At 42.8% G+C, this 18,830-nt stretch overlaps 1 protein-coding gene across 1 annotated transcript in view; it reads right to left on the bottom strand.

Moving 5' to 3' along the window:
• CWH43 (cell wall biogenesis 43 C-terminal homolog) overlaps positions 1–18,830 on the bottom strand; it is a 59,495-nt gene that overhangs the window by 19,266 nt on the left and 21,399 nt on the right. Inside the window, exons 9-12 of the mRNA XM_041726160.1 lie at positions 14,440–14,519; positions 6,664–6,769; positions 5,458–5,593; positions 2,986–3,135 (exon numbers count right to left, since the gene is read on the bottom strand). Of these exons, the coding sequence (XP_041582094.1) occupies positions 2,986–3,135; positions 5,458–5,593; positions 6,664–6,769; positions 14,440–14,519 (472 nt within the window). The remainder of the gene's footprint in view (positions 1–2,985; positions 3,136–5,457; positions 5,594–6,663; positions 6,770–14,439; positions 14,520–18,830) is intronic.

Here is an 18,830-nt window from a genome sequence, read left to right as displayed (position 1 = left end):
ATATCCCACTTAATTCTCACAATGAACCCATATGAAATAGGATTATTAAAAAAAAAAAAAGAAGAAGAAGAAATAGGATTATTGCTCCTGATTTACAAGTGAGAAAACAGAAGCCGAAGGCAACCCAGGGAAGGATATACCTTCACCTAAGACTGAGATCAGCTTGTCTGATTCCAGGTTCTGCAATGCCACGCTCTTAACCACTCAGCTACACTGCTAGCTACATCTCCCCAGTGAGTGTCAGCTAGCACTGTTACTGCTGTGGTCACCAGTACGTACGTATGCAGGCGTGTATGCACGCGGGCATGCATAGGTGTGTGTGCGTGTATTATTAAACCAAGTGAATGAGTGAGAACACCTGAAAGGCGTGGTGTTGATTACAGAGACTTAAAAATGTGGTTCATAAAAAGTTAGAAAAGGTAATCCTTCCCCTCCTCTTTTCCAAGCACATTCTGAGAGCTATCTTTAGTCTCTTTTAAGTCTATTCTTTACATTTTGGAGGTTGGAAGGAGTTGAAGAGGCGGGGGTGGGGGGGGGGCGGGCAGGGAAGCAAAGGAAAAACGGGAAGGGGTATATTGAGCTGTTTCTTAGGTTAAGACCTTGCAACTTCACACATAAAAATGCCTATTTTTTTAAAAAGCCAAACTCAATGCAATGTAAGGTCAGTGGAATGGGTTGTGAATGCCTGTCATTGCTACATGAAAATTACTGAGAGAAACAGAGGCATTTCTCTAAACAGCTTTTGAAAGAGATATGGCCCTTCAGTGTCACCTGTCCTCTAAACACACTGCTCGGGGCACCTGGGGGCTCAGCGGTTGAGCATCTGCCTTTAGCTGTGATCCCAGATTCCCGGGATCGAGTCCCACAGCAGGCTCCTTGCAGGGAGCCTGCTTCTCCTCCCTCTGCCTGTGTGTCTGTCTCTTTCTCTGTGTGTCTCTCATGAATAAATAAATAAAATCTTCAAAAAAAATTAATAAACACCCTTTTCATTTCTAGGGAGACTAGCAAGGGTGCGGTGAGCGAATGGTTCACGTAATTACATTTGGATGGTTTATGTTACTAAGCTCTGACTTAGTTCAGAAAATATTCAAGTATGCCTTCACCGATCCGCGTAATGCTGTGAGACAATGGGAAAATCAGGGTAGCAGACACATTCGCTTTGTTTCGGTGAAACGTAACAGTACAGTGGTGGAGTTCCACCGCCCTGTACGTCACTTGAAAGCTCTGTGGCCTCTTGGCATTAACGTGGACAGGACCTCTATGCCCCGTTTTATAGCACTTAGGTTAGTGTTTTCTTTTCTTTCTTTTTTTTTTTTTTTTAGGTTAGTGTTTTCAATTTTTGTCACAGAATGTCTACTATGGCAGAGTATAAATTACGTGACTTTATCTTTTATGATCTACGGTTGGCATCATTCATGATTTATTCAGTACGAAGTCCCTGGTTGTAAATGTTGTCCTTTGGGGATAAAGCTCATTCCTTATTTCTCATGTCTAAGGACAACTTGCTTAGAAAACCACGTCTGAAAAAGAAAAAAGAAAGAAAAGAAAAGAAAGAAAAGAAAAGAAAAGAAAAGAAAAGAAAAGAAAAGAAAAGAAAAGAAAAGAAAACCACATCTGGGGATGCCTGGGTGGCTCAGTGGTTGAGCATCTGTCTTTGGCTCAGGTTGTGATCCTGGAGTCCCAGGATCGAGTCCCGCGTCAGGTTCCCCGCATGGAGCCTGCTTCTCCCTCTGCCTGTGTCTCTGCGTCTCTCTCTGAGTCTCTCATGAACAAATAAATAAAATCTTAAGAAAGAAAGAAAGAAAGAAAGAAAGAAAGAAAGAAAGAAAGAAAGAAAGAAAGAAACTATGTCTGGTCTTTCTCGCCTTTTGCTTTTTGGGCGGACTTTCCTAACTAGTTGAGTTTGGCAGAATTAACTGGGCATGCTCGTTCTCAAACCTTGCCTCTCTCTTCTCCTTGGAACCTGCCAGTTTGCACACAGGGGGCTTCTGGCATTTTCCCTCTACCAAGGGGGCAGTTTGACGGCGCAGACCTTGCCCCTGCTGGTAGGTCTGCTGCTCTGGGGGAGTTTCATGTGTTGCTGGTGGATGTGTTCATGCATACAACAGTTTGCATGGTTGGCGGATGTATTAAATGCAGGTCCATGTGGACACACTTAAGCCACATCACCCACATAGGTTTATCAGAATTAAGAGATATTTTGATCTCCCTGCCAGATTCCCCTGCTTAACCATCAGTGGACTGTGAAGACATGAGGGCAAAGGGAGTATCAGTTAGTCCCCTCAAATCCCAATGGTAATAATCCTGTAGGAGAAGGATATCTCATTTTTCCGTAGTCTGGCTTAGCATGCGGTCCCAAGTGTGAGCTGGCTCTGTGTTGGGTCTGCCCAATGCCTTGCTGCATGACGCTGCTGGGAAAGCCATCTAACCTCCCTCAGTCTAGAATCTTTATCTGAAAAATGGGGCTATAATGGTACTAACTCTGTACAGTAATGCACTTAGCACAGCACCTGCTTGGCCACTGCTGGCTAACACGGCCATCGTTGTTGGCCTGTATCATCCTCTAAGGGCCTCCTGCATCTCAAAGGTTTCTATGCCTTATTTTTAAAACCAGCTACACAACTGGGGCGACTGGGGCGGTTAAGCATCTACCTTCAGCTCAAGTCATGATCCTGGGGTCCTGGGATCAAGTCCAGCTCCCTGCTCGGTGGGGAGTCTGCTTCTCCCTCTGCCTCTGCCCCTCACCTCTGCTTGTTCTCTCTCTCTCTTTCTCTCTCTCTCTCTCTCCCCGCCCCTTTCTCCAATAAATAAAATCTTAAAACACACACACACACACACACACACACACACACACACCAAAAACCCAGCTACATAAGGAAAAATACTTTGGGAGAAAAAAAGAAAGGTCAATGCATGGAAATCCAAGTAATATATTAGTGATATTTCTTGGCTTCGTGTACTATTAGAAAGATGAAAGAAACCCACTCATGATTCCCAAAGTGTGTCACCACAAAATCCAGCAGTTTGTCCGCGATGCTAACAGTCAGTGTTATGGCTGGTGCGATCTCGCCCTCTGGTGACGGGAGAAGGTGATGCTCTGACTTCACAATCGGGTATCGTGACAAAACCATAATCCTGCATTGGAATGAAAAGAAACACGTGCATCAGGGTCGGTCCCTTTTATACCATGGAGACAGGACTAAGCACATGTGTTAAAAACAAAACAACACAAAACACCCGATGTGTTGCCATGCAGGCAAACCACCGAGGGGCACCGAGCGAGCGGCACTAACGTGCATCAGCTCGACAGGGCGACAAATCTGCTATTTGGCGTGTCTCTCTGTGTCGCTAAGCACAACGCCATCAACTCTGTTTCAATAAATGCTCTGGAGACACAAAAAGGGTAGAATTGGTAATAGCACGAAATCCATTTTCCTCGCATTGTTACTCTGGCAACGTGTTTGCGTAAACCATTCTAATCTTGATCAACCCATTTAGGAATGTTCGATCTTGCCAGCAAGAGCTCGGAGTAACAATTTACAGGATCAGAAATTGCCACCTGCCCAGTAGGATACACACACCGTGTCCTATCCGCCCCCCCCCCGCCCCCACCGAGTCGAGAGCTACATATTCGGAAAGGATGAGCCGAGCTCAGGCCCGAGCCTGTGCTGCTCCCGGGCCGCGGGGGGCCTCCCCCGGCGGGAGCGTCTCTACTGTGAGGCCACCGCGACCTACACACGCATCCAGCATCCACACCTCGCCTGGCCCTCCGGGCTGCCCGCACTCCTCCCGGGCCTCACCTGACTCTCCAGAGGCTTCTCAAGTTGGCCCAATCGGGCTCCCCTGCCTGGTGGTTCCCTTCCTATTAAGGGGCATCATCTCTACCAGGTGTTCAGGTGAAAAAGGTAGATGCTGCCCTTGTGCCTTCGCGGCCCTGACACCTAAAGCCTCAGTAAGTCCCATCAGCTCTGCTCCTAAGGAGTTCCTGAGTCGGCCCCCTTCTGTCCACGTCCCCGGCTCCACTGTCACCTCTCACCTGTGCCAGCACATCCATCTCATCACCTGTCTCCCCGCTCGCTCCCACTCTTGCCCCCCACATGCTGTTCCAGGAACAGACCGAATGGTCTTTTAAAAATGTAAATCGGGGGGGCACCTGGGTGACTCAGTGGCTGAGCATCTGCTTTTGGTTCAAGTTATGAACCTGGAGTCCCGGGATCGAGTCCCGCATGGGGCTCCCCCACAGGGAGCCTGCTTCTCCCTCTGCCTGTGTCTCGGCCTCTGTGTGTGTGTGTGTGTGTGTGTGTGTGTTTCATGAATAAACAAATAAAATCTTTAAAATTAATAATAATAGGGGGGATCCCTGGGTGGCTCAGCAGTTTAGCACCTGCCTTTGGCCCAGGGCACGGTCCCGGAGACCCTGGATTGAGTCCCGCGTTGGGCTTCCTGCAGGGAGCCTGCTTCTCCCTCTGCCTGTGTCTCTGCCTCTCTCTCTCTATGTCTATCATAAATAAATAAATAAATAAATAAATAAATAAATAAATAAATCTTTAAAAAATAAATAAATAAAAATAAAATTAATAATAATAGGGCAGCCCGGGTGGCTCAGCGGTTTAGCGCCACCTTCAGCCCAGGGTGTGATCCTGGAGACCCCGGATCGAGCCCCACATCAGGCTCCTTGCGTGGAGCCTGCTTCTCCCTCTGCCTGTGTCTCTGCCTCTCTCTGTCTCTCTCTCTCTCTGTCTCTCTCATGAATAAATAAATAAATAATCTTTTTAAAAACAATAATAAAATAAAATGTAAATCAGATCAGATGGCTCCTACCTAAAAACCAGCCAATGGTTTCCCATCAGAACTGAAGTCCTCAGTCCTCAGCATGGACTAGGTGGCTCTCTAAGATTAGGGACCCACCCTCGACCTCATTTCTCACCAGCTCCCCCTCAGCGCCCCTCTTCAGGCCCAACAAACCTGATCCCTTGAGTCTTTACACGGGCGGGTCCCCCCTCTTCCCAAGGCTGGATCCTGGGTCCTCATGGCAGGGTCTTCTCACAGAGACCTTCCTGACCGTCCCCCTTCCCCTCCTCCCCAGTCGCTTTCCTTTTCCATGTAGTGCTTATCATGATCTCAAACTCTTCCGTATTTCCGTGCATCCGTGTTTATTTTCTGTTTCTTCGCATTAGAGGTGAGCCCCAGGCAGGCAGCATCAGGCGAGGCACACTTAGTGCTATAACCTCGGCTCCTACACTGAACGGTTTATAATCCTGAAGAACTGAAAGTATCCAGCAACAGGGACACCTTTCAAACAATCACGGAATATGCGTATCTTCTCCACCTGCCCGTCCCCCCCAGGAAGCACCCCGGGGGTGTACTCAGAGGGCTCTGGTATGACAACATCAACTCTCTACTGGACGGAGCCCAGGATGCCTGGTCTTCAGGGCCTTGTTCCCAAGGTTCACTTACCCCCAGGTGTGATCCCTCGTGCTTGGGCCAAAGTCCGTATAGAAACCCAACTTCTCCCCTAGCCACATGGTCAAGTCATTGTTCCCGATATAAGGCTTAGAAGCATCACTCTCCAAAATCGTTATGAAATCTGCACCTATTCAGGAACAGAAATGCACATAGGGATGAGCCACAGCTGTGCAAAAACAAGTAGCAAAACTTTATTCTTAAACCCTTTGCCTTTCCTCATAAATCAAAACAAAACAAAACAAAACCCCAAAGTCGTTTCTAATGAGTCACTCAAGTGAAGTGGATCAAACCTGCGCTACAGAAGGAGTTCCCACCCCCACCCATGTCAAGCGTACTTAAAACACGGGACACCCAGAGGAAATGTAGGAAAGGATAAAATCGTAACTTCTAAATTTTCAAATGCTTTTGACATCTTTCCCAAAACTTCAAATAAGCACAATCCCTTTGTCAAATACCCAACTGCTGTGCAGGAATAATAGAGTGGTGTGCAACAGCATTTTATTGCTGGGAAAACACCTCCATGGTGCTGGCACAGAAGTGAGTTTCCTGGTTTCTACAGACCCCGGCCAGATGTGCCTAGGAGGCCTCGGAATCAGGACGGAGGACCATGGAAATTGGTTTGTGGCATTAGAATCGAGAGACCCCCAGCAGTTTCTCAGGAGACATGCTTATCGTTAGGGATAACACGTTTGCGTGTCTTGCTCCACGCTCCACGTAGTTGAGTGAAGAACCAAATACCCACATCTTTTAAAGGATGCTACGTATGAAGACGAGCGCCCCAGGGCACAGAAACTTAAATACTGGCCCTTAGGCTCTTGAAAGCAATCTGCTTCACAAAAGAGCATCACTCTGACCCACTCTGTCTTTTAATGTGGCTGCTTTCTGGTCTCCAACAGCGGGTCCCCAAGCAACAGAAGCCACCAGCAGGAGGATCTCGAAGAGCAAAGGCATGACAAGAATTCCCTGCAGATACTCAGTATGAGGCTTTGTTCAGAATCGACTGAATTAATTGCTCTCAAAGACAGATGTGGTTATAGAAACGTAATCCTTCTGCAGCTGCCTACCAGAGTAAAGCCTTTTTAAAAGATTAGTTTACGACCCAGCAAACCCTCCTCCTATGACTTATGATCTTGTTCAAAATAAAAACATTAATAGTAGTCTCTCAAAGCCTGGAACTAATTCCAGTAAAAGGCTTACCTGTTTGATTGAGTAATTGAGCCGATCTTTCTAGACTGGACCATCCTTCATTGTCATAACCAAACCTAAAAGGCCAGATGGCGGCAGAGACCTCTGTGGCTGGTGCCTGAGGAGTGGTTTTAACGGTAATTTAAGATGACTGTGAACAATGGCAGTTTACCAAAATTCGTATTTCAGCAAAAGAATTTTCTTAGTGAATCTGCCCACATTTAATTCATGAAAATAAGGAGCTGTTTGCTAGGTGATACTGTCATAATAAATCTTCTGTGAACTTCTAGCCAAAGCTTGCAAGTTAGGAGGACTATTTGGAAAGTGAGCGTCTGTAAGCAGCACTGTTTTTTTTTTTTTAATTTTTTATTTATTTATGATAGTCACACAGAGAGAGAGAGAGAGAGAGGCAGAGACATAGGCAGAGGGAGAAGCAGGCTCCATGCACCAGGAGCCCGATGTGGGATTCGATCCCGGGTCTCCAGGATCGCGCCCTGGGTCAAAGGCAGGCGGTAAACTGCTGTGCCACCCAGGGATCCCAGCAGCACTGTTTATAAAAAATCAGAAGCAACCTGGCTGTTGTTTCAATAGGAAAAATAGGAAAAGGTATAAATAAATGGTGTGACATACATAAAACAGGATACTACACAGCCCTAATAAGTAAGTTAGGCCTTCATAATCTCCATACAGATTAATTTATAAAGGTGATTTTAAGTAAAAAAAAAAAAAGTCAGTTGCAAAATATATATGTCAGATGTCATTTAGGTAAAGTCAAAAATAATATAGTCTGGGGCTATATTGTAGGTAGTAACAAGATAAAGAAATGCATGAAAATGATAAGCATCATATTCTGGATGGAGAGGTTCCCCATGCACAGGAGAGGAATGAGATCACAGGGGGATGCACAGAGTCCTTCGTCATAGCTACTAAGCAGTCTGCTGACTCTGAGTCATACATGCTGTTGCTCCGCTACTGTACTGGCAAGGCCAATGCTCAAGGGCACCGCCCCCTTTGAGAGTTTATCTTTTGGGGCCATGGGCTCAGTCAGAGAATCAGGGCCCAACCCTAAACGTCCATCTCAATAAATGCATACCTAACTGATCTATAACAGGGATCCCGAGAAAGAGTTTGGCTACATTAGAAGAAATCCATCTTCACAACCAGAAAAACAACTCAAAGTGGACCATACAAGTTCAGGTTGAGAGAAAGGTAAGTAGCAACCTCTTTGCAACAGAAGGCCACCACACGTAAACAGCTCCCTGTGCTACCCGGCCCAATAAGCTGGGCTTCCCATCCTTACGCAGGAAAGGTCATTCAGTTTAGTGACTGTCATAGAAAGGGAATGGAACCACCAACAGGGATTTCAAGAGGCATGATTACATCCATCAAGCTATCCCTTTTCACATAATTCCATAGCAATAGTCAACTCTGGATTTTTCCGCTTCAAAACCTGTTATTCTCCCGTTCTTTCCTTGTCCGTAAATGCCACCACCTTCCATCCGGTTGCTCAAGCCAAAGGCATAAAAGTCATTCTTGATTCCTTCCTTCTCCGCATCCAGCAACATCTAATCCATCAGCAGATCCTATCAGCTCTACTTTCAGAATACCATTGACTCTGGAACAACAGGGGAGTTAGGGGCCTCCCTGCACAGTTGAAAATCCACGTGTAACTTCTGATTCCCTGAAACTTTAACTACTAACAGCCTCCTGCTGACTGGAAGCCTTACCAATAACACAACAGGCAATTAACACACATATGTATGATGTACTGTATTCTTACAATAAAGTACCCTAGACAAAAGAAATGTCATTAAGAACATCACAACGGGGATCCCTGGGTGGCTCCTTTGGTTAAGTCTCTACTTTTGGCTCAGGTCACGATCCCAGATCGTGGGATCGAGTCCCGCATTGGGCTCCTGGCTCAGCAGAGAGTCTGCTTCTCCCTCTGCCTGCCTCTCCCCCTGCTTTTGCTCTCTCTTTCTCTCTCTCTCTGACAAATAAATAAATACAATCTAAAAAAAATCATAAGGAACAGAAAACACATTCACAGTGCTATACTAGAGCTATTGATACTATAAATTTACATCATCTGTTTACAAGATGAACTGTGGGTCAGGACGTGTAATGACATTGTTTTATACGTAACAAAACACTGTAGATGTTAAGGTACTACTAGCAGTAGACATCAAAAATGAAAAGATAATGTGAAAAAGCACTTCATATTTACTCGCAGCTATGACAATTCATGCATTGATAATGAAGCAGCAGCAATATCAATAAGTTTGTTTAATGGTAACCTCGTGTAATCGATACGATTGCTTCACGGTAGCCGAGCCTATACACTAATGAATGAATTGTTATAAAAATTTTATGGCACCCAGTATTACCATCATAGTTATAAGGCAGTATTGCAAACTGTATTACATTTTTTAAAAACATTTCCCTGTAATAATAGACCGACACACGGGTTTTCCAATTATGGGGGTGGGGGCTGGCCCACTGTACTGTATTATAATTCACAGTAGGAAAACGAAGACGTTATTAATTTTATATTAAGATACACTCACCTTATGCCTACATAAGGATAGGCTGTGCCCTTCCATATGAGTCTTGTACACCGTGTTCTATGTGATGAATACCCAGGTGACGGTGCCGATGATGACACAAAGGTCTCACACAATTCTCGCCGGATAGGTATTAGACGTTCACACAAAGACACACACACACGCATACACAACAGATAAATTTATTTAGCGTATGGCATGGTGATTATTCGCAATCCATGAAGTGGAAGCGGATCATCATAAAGGCCTTCATCCTCATTGTCTTCAGGTCAACTAGGCCGAGGAGGAGGAGGAAAAGAAGGGGTGATCTTGCTGTCTCAGGGAAGGTGGAAGCGGTGAAGGAGAAGGAAGGGGAGGCACGAGAGGCAGAGCCATTTAGCATAACTTTCTGGAAAAACATTGTGATTTTTGTCTGTCTTCCTTTTTCATGTCTCTGAAAATGTTTCTAGATGGTACTAATCCTTCTTCCACCATTTGCTTCCACCACTGCCTTCATCATAGAAGGGTCCATGGCATAAAAGAAGGGAGAAGCAGTCTTGAATAATTAGGCCTTTTCTTCCAGATTATCTAGTGTCAGTTTGTTTTCTGGTGTTGCTCCTTCTAGATCTTCCCCGATGTCTGGCACTGGTGCAGAAACACTCGTCTCCATCAGGTTGTCTTCTGTTCATTCCTCTGGCGTGGTGTCTGTTTACTCTTAAATCCCTCCAAGATCTGCACCTCAAAACCCTTCAGCCTCCACCTTTTTCCCATTATCCACAATCCCTTTCATGATTCCCTTGATCAGCTCTGTCATAAATCCTGTGAAGTCATGTACAACATCTGGACACAGTTTACTCCAGCAGGAATTTATTGTCTTGAGCTAGATGGCTTTCACGGCTTTTGCTAAACAATGGCATCTTCAGTGGTATAATCCTTCCAGACTTTCATGAGCTCATATCTGTCGGGGTTCTCCGCCAGAGCATTGACAATCCTTTCACAGAGTGCTGTCTGTGTGTAATGGGACTTAAAGGGCCATATAATCCCTGATGTAGAGGCTGAATCAGAGACGTGTGTCGGGGTAAGAAGACCACTTGGATGCCTTTGTTGTTGAACTCATGGGGTCCTGGGTGGCCAGGGGGTATCATCTCCTATCAAAAGAACTATAAAGGGCCGTCCTTACCAGCAAGGTACTTTCTGACTTCAGGGACAAAGTATCAGTGGAACCATTCCAGAAAAAAGGGTTCTCATTGCCCAGGCCTCCTTGTTGTGCAATCAAAAGACTGGTAGCTGGTGCTTATCCTTTCCCTTCAAGGCTTAGGGTTAGCAGCTTTATAGATAAAAAGTCCCCATCATAAGCGCAGCTGGATTTGCACAAAACAGTGGAGTTAGTGCATCCCTTCCAGTCTTAAATCCTGGTGCCATACTAATAGATGTCCTTTGTGGCCTTACCGCCCCCGCCCCGAAAAAAAATAGGACACTTTCACCTGCACTAAAAACCTGTTAAGGCAGATGTCTTTTCTCCTCAGTGATTTCCTTAAGAGTGTCTGGGAACTCTTGGTGGCTCTGGGTGGGGCAGACACTACTTCTCCTGTTATCTTGACATTTCTTAAGCCAAACTTTGCTTTTTTTTTTTTTTTAAGATTTTATTTGTTTATTCATGAGAGACACAGAGAGAGAGAGAGGCAGAGACACAGGCAGAGGGAGAAGCAGGCTCCATGCAGGGAACCCGACGTGGGACTCGATCCCGGGACTCCAGGATCACGCCCTGGGCCAAAGGTAGGTGCTAAACCACTGAGCCACCCAGGGGTCCCCCATGCCAAACTTTTCCAAAATTAAATTCTCTAGCTTTAGATCCTTCACCTTCCTTTGGCTTTAAGTTGTTATATAATGATTTTGCTTCTTCTCAAGTCACATTAGCCTAGAGGTTATGCCTTTCTTAGAGCAATCCTGCACCCACACAAAAGCTGCATTTTCACTATGAGATAAAAAGGCATTTTGCACAAAGGGCAAGGTTTTTCGCACCTGCTGGTGTGGCTCCAGCGACAGCGTCACGAATTCCCTTTTCTTGGTTTACAGTGGTCCTTACACTGGATTCATTTATCTCAAGATGCTAGTGACTGCAGCTGCAGACCCCAGTGTATAGCATATCAGGCAATTCAACTTTTTCTTATCATGACTTTACTCTACTTCTTGGGAGCACTTCTAGCATCACTAGTGGCAGTTTGTATGGGTCCCATGGCGTCACTCAAGGTCTAGGTATTGTTTACTATCAAAAAGATTTTACTTATTTACTTATTTGAGAGAGAGAGTGCAAGCGGGGGGTGGGGGGCGGACAAGCAGACTCCTCTCTGAGCCTGACGCAAGGCTCTATCCCATGATTCCGAGATCATGACCTGAGCTGAAATCAAGACTTGAACACTTAACCTGAGCCACCCAGGTGCCCCAAGAGACCACTGTTTACTGTAATAAAAAATTTACTAGAGGGAGGAACTGCTCAGTAGGAGATTAGCATCACACAGGATCTTAAACTGATACAACGCTTGAGCTCACTGCCACAGCAACAGGAGGGGACTACGAAATGATTACAGCAGTACATTATGTACTATGGTTTAGTTTTATGCAGTTATGACTTAATACCTGCATCTTTAGGTTTGTTTACATTTCTCTCCCCTACAAATGTTGCCATGTAAGGTCTGCCTTTGTGTGTGCAAGTTCTGACACATTTTAACTAATTATGATAAATTTGTGTATACTTTAAGGTAGCAAATGACAAAATAAACTAGTATCTACATATATTTTATGCATTCATAACATACCTTTTGCTGAGTTTTTTCACTATTTCTAGGCTATGTGGTTTGCCTGCAAGTTTTTTCAAATTGTCGCGAATTTCCAGAAAATCTTCCAACATACGTACTGAAAAAAGTCTGCATGTAAGCGGATTGGCGCAGTTCAACTTCACATTGTTCAAGGGTCAACTATATATTCTAAGTCTGTCCACTTCTCTCCAACTCCACTACCCACTGCACCTCTCCAAACTTCCATGGTCTCTCTCCTGGACAACTGAAAAAGTCTTGTAAGTATCTTCCTACTTTACGATCCATTCCTCGCAGAGCAGCCAAGTTTTAATATATATAACTTATCTCCCTACTTCTCCATACTCCCTATTCCTACATATATATATATTTATATATCTCCTACTTCTATATATATATCTATATCATCGATAGGTAGATGAATAGATAGATATAGATGTCATGTTTCTTCATGCTCCTGCTCAAAATACTCCAGTGGCTTCCATTGGAAGAAAAATAAAATCAGGGTGCCTCATTGTGCTCTGTGAGGCCCTCTATGACGGGACCCTCCCCAGCCTCTCCATCCTTTTTTTTTTTTTTTGTAATTTTTATTGGAGTTCAATTTGCCAACATTTAGCATAACACCCAGTGCTCATCCCATCAAGTGCCCCCCTCAGTGCCCGTCACCCAGTCACCCCCACCCCCCGCCCACCTCCCTTTCCACAACCCCTTGTTCGTTTCCCAGAGTTAGGAGTCTCTCATGTTCTGTCTCCCTTTCTGATATTTCCCACTCATTTTTTCTCCTTTCCCCTTTATTCCCTTTCACTATTTTTTATATTCCCCAAATGAATGAGACCATATAATGTTTGGCCTTCACCGATTGACTTACTTCACTCAGCATAACACCCTCCAGTTCCATCCACATCGAAGCAAATGGTGGGTATTTGTCGTTTCTAATGGCTGAGGAATATTCCGTTGTATACGTAGACCACAACTTCTTTATCCATTCATCTTTCGATGGACACTGACAGCCTCTCCATCCTCACCGTCTACCACTCTTCCCCTTACTCACCAAGTTTCAGCCACACCGACCACGCTGGTGGGCCTCAAACACACCATACTTATTTCCCCTCAGCCCTGTACAAGCATGCCCTCTGCCTGAATCCCTCACCCCTACCTCTGTGAATAACTGGGCTTCATGTTAGCTTTCAAGTCTTGACTCAAGTATCGTCACCTCCACAGAGCAACCTTCTCTAACCACCCAGACCCCATCGTTCCTCTCTACTCTATAATCCTATCTGCTTCTGAGAAGCCTGATCTAAAGTGATCATCTTTATTTGTTCCTCTGAATACCATCTTTCTCCCCTACCACAATGTAAACTCCATCAGGGCATCAGTCCAACTTGCTTACTTCTGTACCCCTGGGACCAGGCACACAGAGATACTCAGTAAGTGTTTAGCTTACTACAAATGAATAAGCTTCTACAAATGAATAAGAAGAACAGGTATTAAATCCAACTGAAATGTCTCCTTTTGTAAAGAGTTCCTGGCTGACATTAGGTATCTTTTTCTGACTGGCATTATGTTGCAATAATAACAACTAACAAAGTACAAAAGAAAGAGACCATGTAATGAATTATTTACTTATTAAGAAAGAGTCACCAAACAAACAAACAAGCAAACAAACAAAAGAAACAGCTACGGAGTTCTGAATATCACTTTGTGAGGTGTTGGAGTTATGAAGGTAAGAGAAGCATGGTTTCCATACTTTGTATAGCTTTTTATTTATATGAAAAGATCTGCCTAGTAATATAGAACACTAAAATTCAAAGTTAACCATCAAATTCTGCTTTAGCCAAAACTGTAACTCTAACTGCATTATGGAGCACATCAAACTTCACCAGAGCAGAGAAAAAGCACAACACAGCAACTTACTCTTTCTTCTGCCTGCCTATCTAGAAGAGAAAGGAACAATGAAATATTTAAAACTATAGACAAGAGGGATGAGGGAGACGGGAAAACCTCCATGACCCATCAGTACAGAAGCTACCCATAATCTTCAAATTCAAGAATTATCTACAAGATTATTTTTAAATCAGATTCTCATATTGTTGCCTTCAGCAATATCTGCCAAACAGTACAAAAAACCCATTATAAGAAGTTCTTTATTTCATAGTTTAGATATATTAAATCATGGAATGGAATATATAACTTCATACAACAAAATTATGAGCAGCTTGCCTTTAACAAATGGATCTATCCTGTCTCAAGAACCCAACTTCATGAAATAATTCTGTTATCAGCCTATGACCTAGGGGTTCAAGAAATGGTTTACAGGGCCCTGAAGGCATGACATGCAGATCTACAGTGCAAGCATAATGATAAAGTGTATAAATATGTGCATATGCATACATACCATATAAAATTCTGTATCAAAGTTTTTCATTACTTACCCCTTTGCCCAATTTATTCTCATAGGCTTTATGTCGTAGTCCTAATCCTAATAGTCCCACACCAACAAGTAGCCACAAAACTAAACAGAAAGAAGAAACAATTATTTAAAAGAAACTGGCTTTTCAAAAATGGGGGGGGGCGGTTTTGGTAAATAACACTGCAATAAGCCTAGTGGTGCATAGATCTTTTCAGATTCATGTTCTCATTTTCTTTGGGTCAACATCCAGAAGAAAAATTACCAGATCACGTGGTAGTTCTATTTTTAATTTTTTGAAGAACCTCCATACTGTTTTCCATAGTGGCTGCACCAGCTTGTGTAAATGAATGGATACTGAAGATGTGGGGTGTGTGTACACAATGGAATATTACTCAGCCATAAAAAAGAATGAAGTCTTGTCATTTGCAACAACATGGATGGATATAGAGGGTATTATGCTAAGTGAAATAAGTCAGAGAAAGACAAATACCATAGGATTTCACTCACGTAGAATTTAACAAATGAACAAAGAAAAAAGAGATTAAAAAACTAACTCTTAACTATAGAGAACAAACTGATGGTTACCAGAGAGGAGATGGGTCAGGGGATGGGTAATATAGGTGATGGGGATTAAGAATACTCTTGTGTTGGGGTGCCTCGGTGGCTCAGTGGGTGAAGTATCTGCCTTTGGCTCAGGTCATGATCTCAGGGCACTGGGATCAAGCCTCACATCAGGCTCCCTCTCCCTCTGCCTGCCACTCCCCCTGCTTGTGCTCTCTCTCTCTCTGTCAAATAAATAAATAAATAAATAAAATCTTAAAAAAAAAAAAAGAACACTCTTGTGTTGAGCACTGTGTAATGGATAGAGTTGTTGAATCATCATATTGTGCACCTGAAACTAATATAACACTATGTTAATTACACTTGAAAAAAATAATTTTATGAAATTATTAAATCTATTAGCCAAGATTTTGTGCAAAGGAGAAACGTCTAATTCCTGGGTTAATTTTCATGTGTGACATGTATGCATAACTGATCCTTGCAACCAGGTTTCAAGGAATCTTCCCTGAAAATGTTCCAAGGACCATGAGCTTAAAGTAAAAATAAATCATAAATATATACAAGAAATAATACACAAGAAAATAACTCTCCATGAGCAGAAACCAGCAAGAAAGAAAAGCCTGTAAAGTCAAACTCACAAATACTTCAAATATTGGAACTTTTAGAATCATAATAGAAAATAAGTATGCTTATTAAGCATGGGTCAAAAAATAAAGGAGGGTATGCAACAGGGTGACTAAGGAATAGGAGATTGATGATTGGGAAAATCTGTGAAGAAATAAAATAGACTTCTAGAAATAAAATTATATGATAATTGAAATTAGAAACTCAGTGGGCAAGACAGGTAGCAGTAGACAAAGCCAAATGGAGAATTAGTGCAAGGGACAGTTTAAAATCGAAGGTAGATACTTTGAAAGAGGTTAAGGGACATGGAGATGATAATAGGAAGATCCAACACAATCTAAGTGGAGTCAGAAAAAAAGAAGAGAAAGAATGGAAAAGAGACAATATTTGCAGAAATAAAACTGAGAATTTTCCAGAAGTGAAAAAAGACATGACACTTCAGATTCAGAATGCCCAAACACCAACAAGCAAGCTGGGGGGACGATGAGGGAGAGGGGGGAATCATACGCGTATATATCACACTGAAACTCCAGAACACCAAAACAAAGAGAAATTGTAAGAGCTGCCAGAGAAAAAAAGGCAGATGATCTCCAATAGAGCAGGATTATTACACTGACAGCTAACTTTGCAACTGTAAAGTTGCTTCTTCTTCAGCAAGAACTGAAGTCAGATAACAGAACGCCAGCTTTAATGTGCTGAGAAGGAAAACAAAACAAAACCCAATTACTAAGAGAATCGAAATTGAAGGTATAATTTCCAAACTAGAGAGCAGAACAGAAAGGAGGGGATGAGAAAAAAAAAGAAAAAGATAACCCAATCAATGCAAAAGCAAACAAGAAGAATTAGAGGGATAAATATAGCTCAGAAAAGTTGAAAAAGCAAAAGTAAAGTAAGATGACAGAAAGAGATAATAATGCATGAGAAATCACAACAAAACTAGATTACATTTTCAAGCTGAAAGACAAGATGGACAGTCTAGAACAGGCAAAATGATGGAGACTAAAAAGATCAATGGTTGCCAGGGATGTTGGTTTTTTTTCTTTTTAAGATTTTATTTATTTTTCTTATTTTTATTTTTTTATTTTTCTTTTTTCTTTTTTTAGATTTTATTTATTTTTCACGAGAGACAGAGACAGAGACACAGGCAGAGGGAGAAGCAGGCTCCCTGCAGGGATTCCAATGCAGGACTTGATCCCAGGACCCTGGGATCACACCCTGAGCCAAAGGCAGATAAATAGGTGGAGCACAGAGGATGCTTAAGGTAGCACAATGATTCTGTGTGATACCATAATGGTGGATGGCTGTCATTACACATTTGTCAAAACCCACAGGACATACCACAAAAAGAGTGAACTGTGATGTAAACCACAGACTTGACTTAATAATAATGTCCCAACACGGGCTCATTGGTTTTAACGAACGTACCGCAGTAATGCATGATGTCAATAGTGGTGGAAACTGTGGGCAGCTTTGCTGTCCCTGTGGAGGAGCAGGTGGGGTACAAGGGGGTAGGCGAACAGGAAGGCCATACTTGGGGCTCAACAGATCTGTAAATCTAAAACTGCTCTAAAAACCAAAATCTACTCATTTTTCTAAAAGACAAAGACAGTGGCTGCCATTGGTGGAGGACATAGGATTACTCCGTGTGACACTCTAATGATGGATACAGAGCATCACGTACATACAGAACCCACAGCACGCCAAGCACCAAGGGCGACCCCTAACGTAAACCGTGGACTTCGGGTGCTAAGGATGTGTCAGCGTACATTCCTCAGTCATAACAAATGTAATAATAGGGGCTCCTGAGTGGCACAGCCGGTTAAGCGTCCAACTCTTGGTTTCAGCTCAGGTCGTCATGATCTCAGGGTTGTGAGATCAAGCCCTGTGTCGACCTCCACCCTGGGTATGGAGTCTGCTTGAGATTCCCTCTCTCCCCCCCTCTCCCTCTGCCCCTCCCACTCATGCTCTAAATAAGGAAAGAAATCTTCAAAAACTAATATTAATAATAAGTGTGATCATAAACTCGGGTGGGGGGTACTGATATTGAGGGACTCTGTGTGTATGTGGGGTCAGAGGGTATATAGGGAATCTCTATTTTCTGCTCAAACCAAAAATGGCTCTAAAAAATTGTTATAAAAAATTCCACAGAACTGTCTAAACAACTTTGTAAATAAATGGTTCCCAATGCCTCGATCTGATGAATGAACTAAAGAATCTTAGTTCTTAATTCTACTAATTTAGTTACTAATTCTACTTTAATTCTACGACCGCTACAAATCACAACAGCAACTATAAAGACAGAGATTGTCAGGATCAAAAAACAACAAAACCTACCAGGTCTTAGTTTCAAGAGACACACCTAAAAAAAATAAGAACACAGAAAACAAAGCTCTACATTTTAAAAATGTCCCCTAAATTGTAATACAATATTTTCAAGTTATGATGGAACATATGTGAAGGTGTTTACATAATGGTCTTACTGCTTTGTGGCATCTCTTTTAGAAAAAGATCACGATTTTATTTAGTTTAATTGTTTTCTATCTCTTTATACTATAGTACTTTATCTTCTTTTAAAAATAAATTTTAGGATTTTTAAAAAAATTTATTTACTCATGAGAGACTCAGAGAGAGAGAGGCAGAGACACAGGCAGAGGGAGAAGCAGGCTCCCTGCAGGGAGACAGATGCGGGACTCGATCCTAGGACCCCGGGATCACAAGCTGAGCAGAAGCCATCTAGATGCTCAAGCACTGAGCCACCCAGGCGCCCCAAATATTTTATCTCCTTTATAAAAATACCAAGTTACTGAGGGTGGGGGCTATCTTTGTTTCCTACATAATGCTGTGTAGTTACATAATGCTGTGCACTGCACCTAATACACTACCTGCGAGTGTTATCAGTTCAATAAACATTTTTATTTAATCTAGTTCATTTGAAATTAATCAGATTGAATAGTAAACTAACTTCATGTCTGAGTTTCTAGCTCATCAATATCCCAAATGTTAGTGTATTTAAGCTCCCCAAAAAGGAAAACAAGAAATAAATAATCTGAAATAGAAATAGTTCTAATAAGAACAAATGATTTTGGAAACTCTTCCTGTTAAATAATCTTTTTTACATGAGAAGTGAAACAAGACTATTAATCGAGAAGTTGTGGCTGAAATGACAGGCTGTCAGAGATTTGCTTCAAAGTATTTCACCAAAATGAGTAAGGAAGACAGTTGTTAACA

Source organism: Vulpes lagopus, chromosome 12 (assembly GCF_018345385.1).
Source record: "Vulpes lagopus strain Blue_001 chromosome 12, ASM1834538v1, whole genome shotgun sequence".
Taxonomy (NCBI): Eukaryota; Metazoa; Chordata; class Mammalia; order Carnivora; family Canidae; genus Vulpes; species Vulpes lagopus.
The sequence above is the reverse complement of the archived record's forward strand: the minus strand, read 5'-3'. Positions and strand labels throughout refer to the sequence as shown.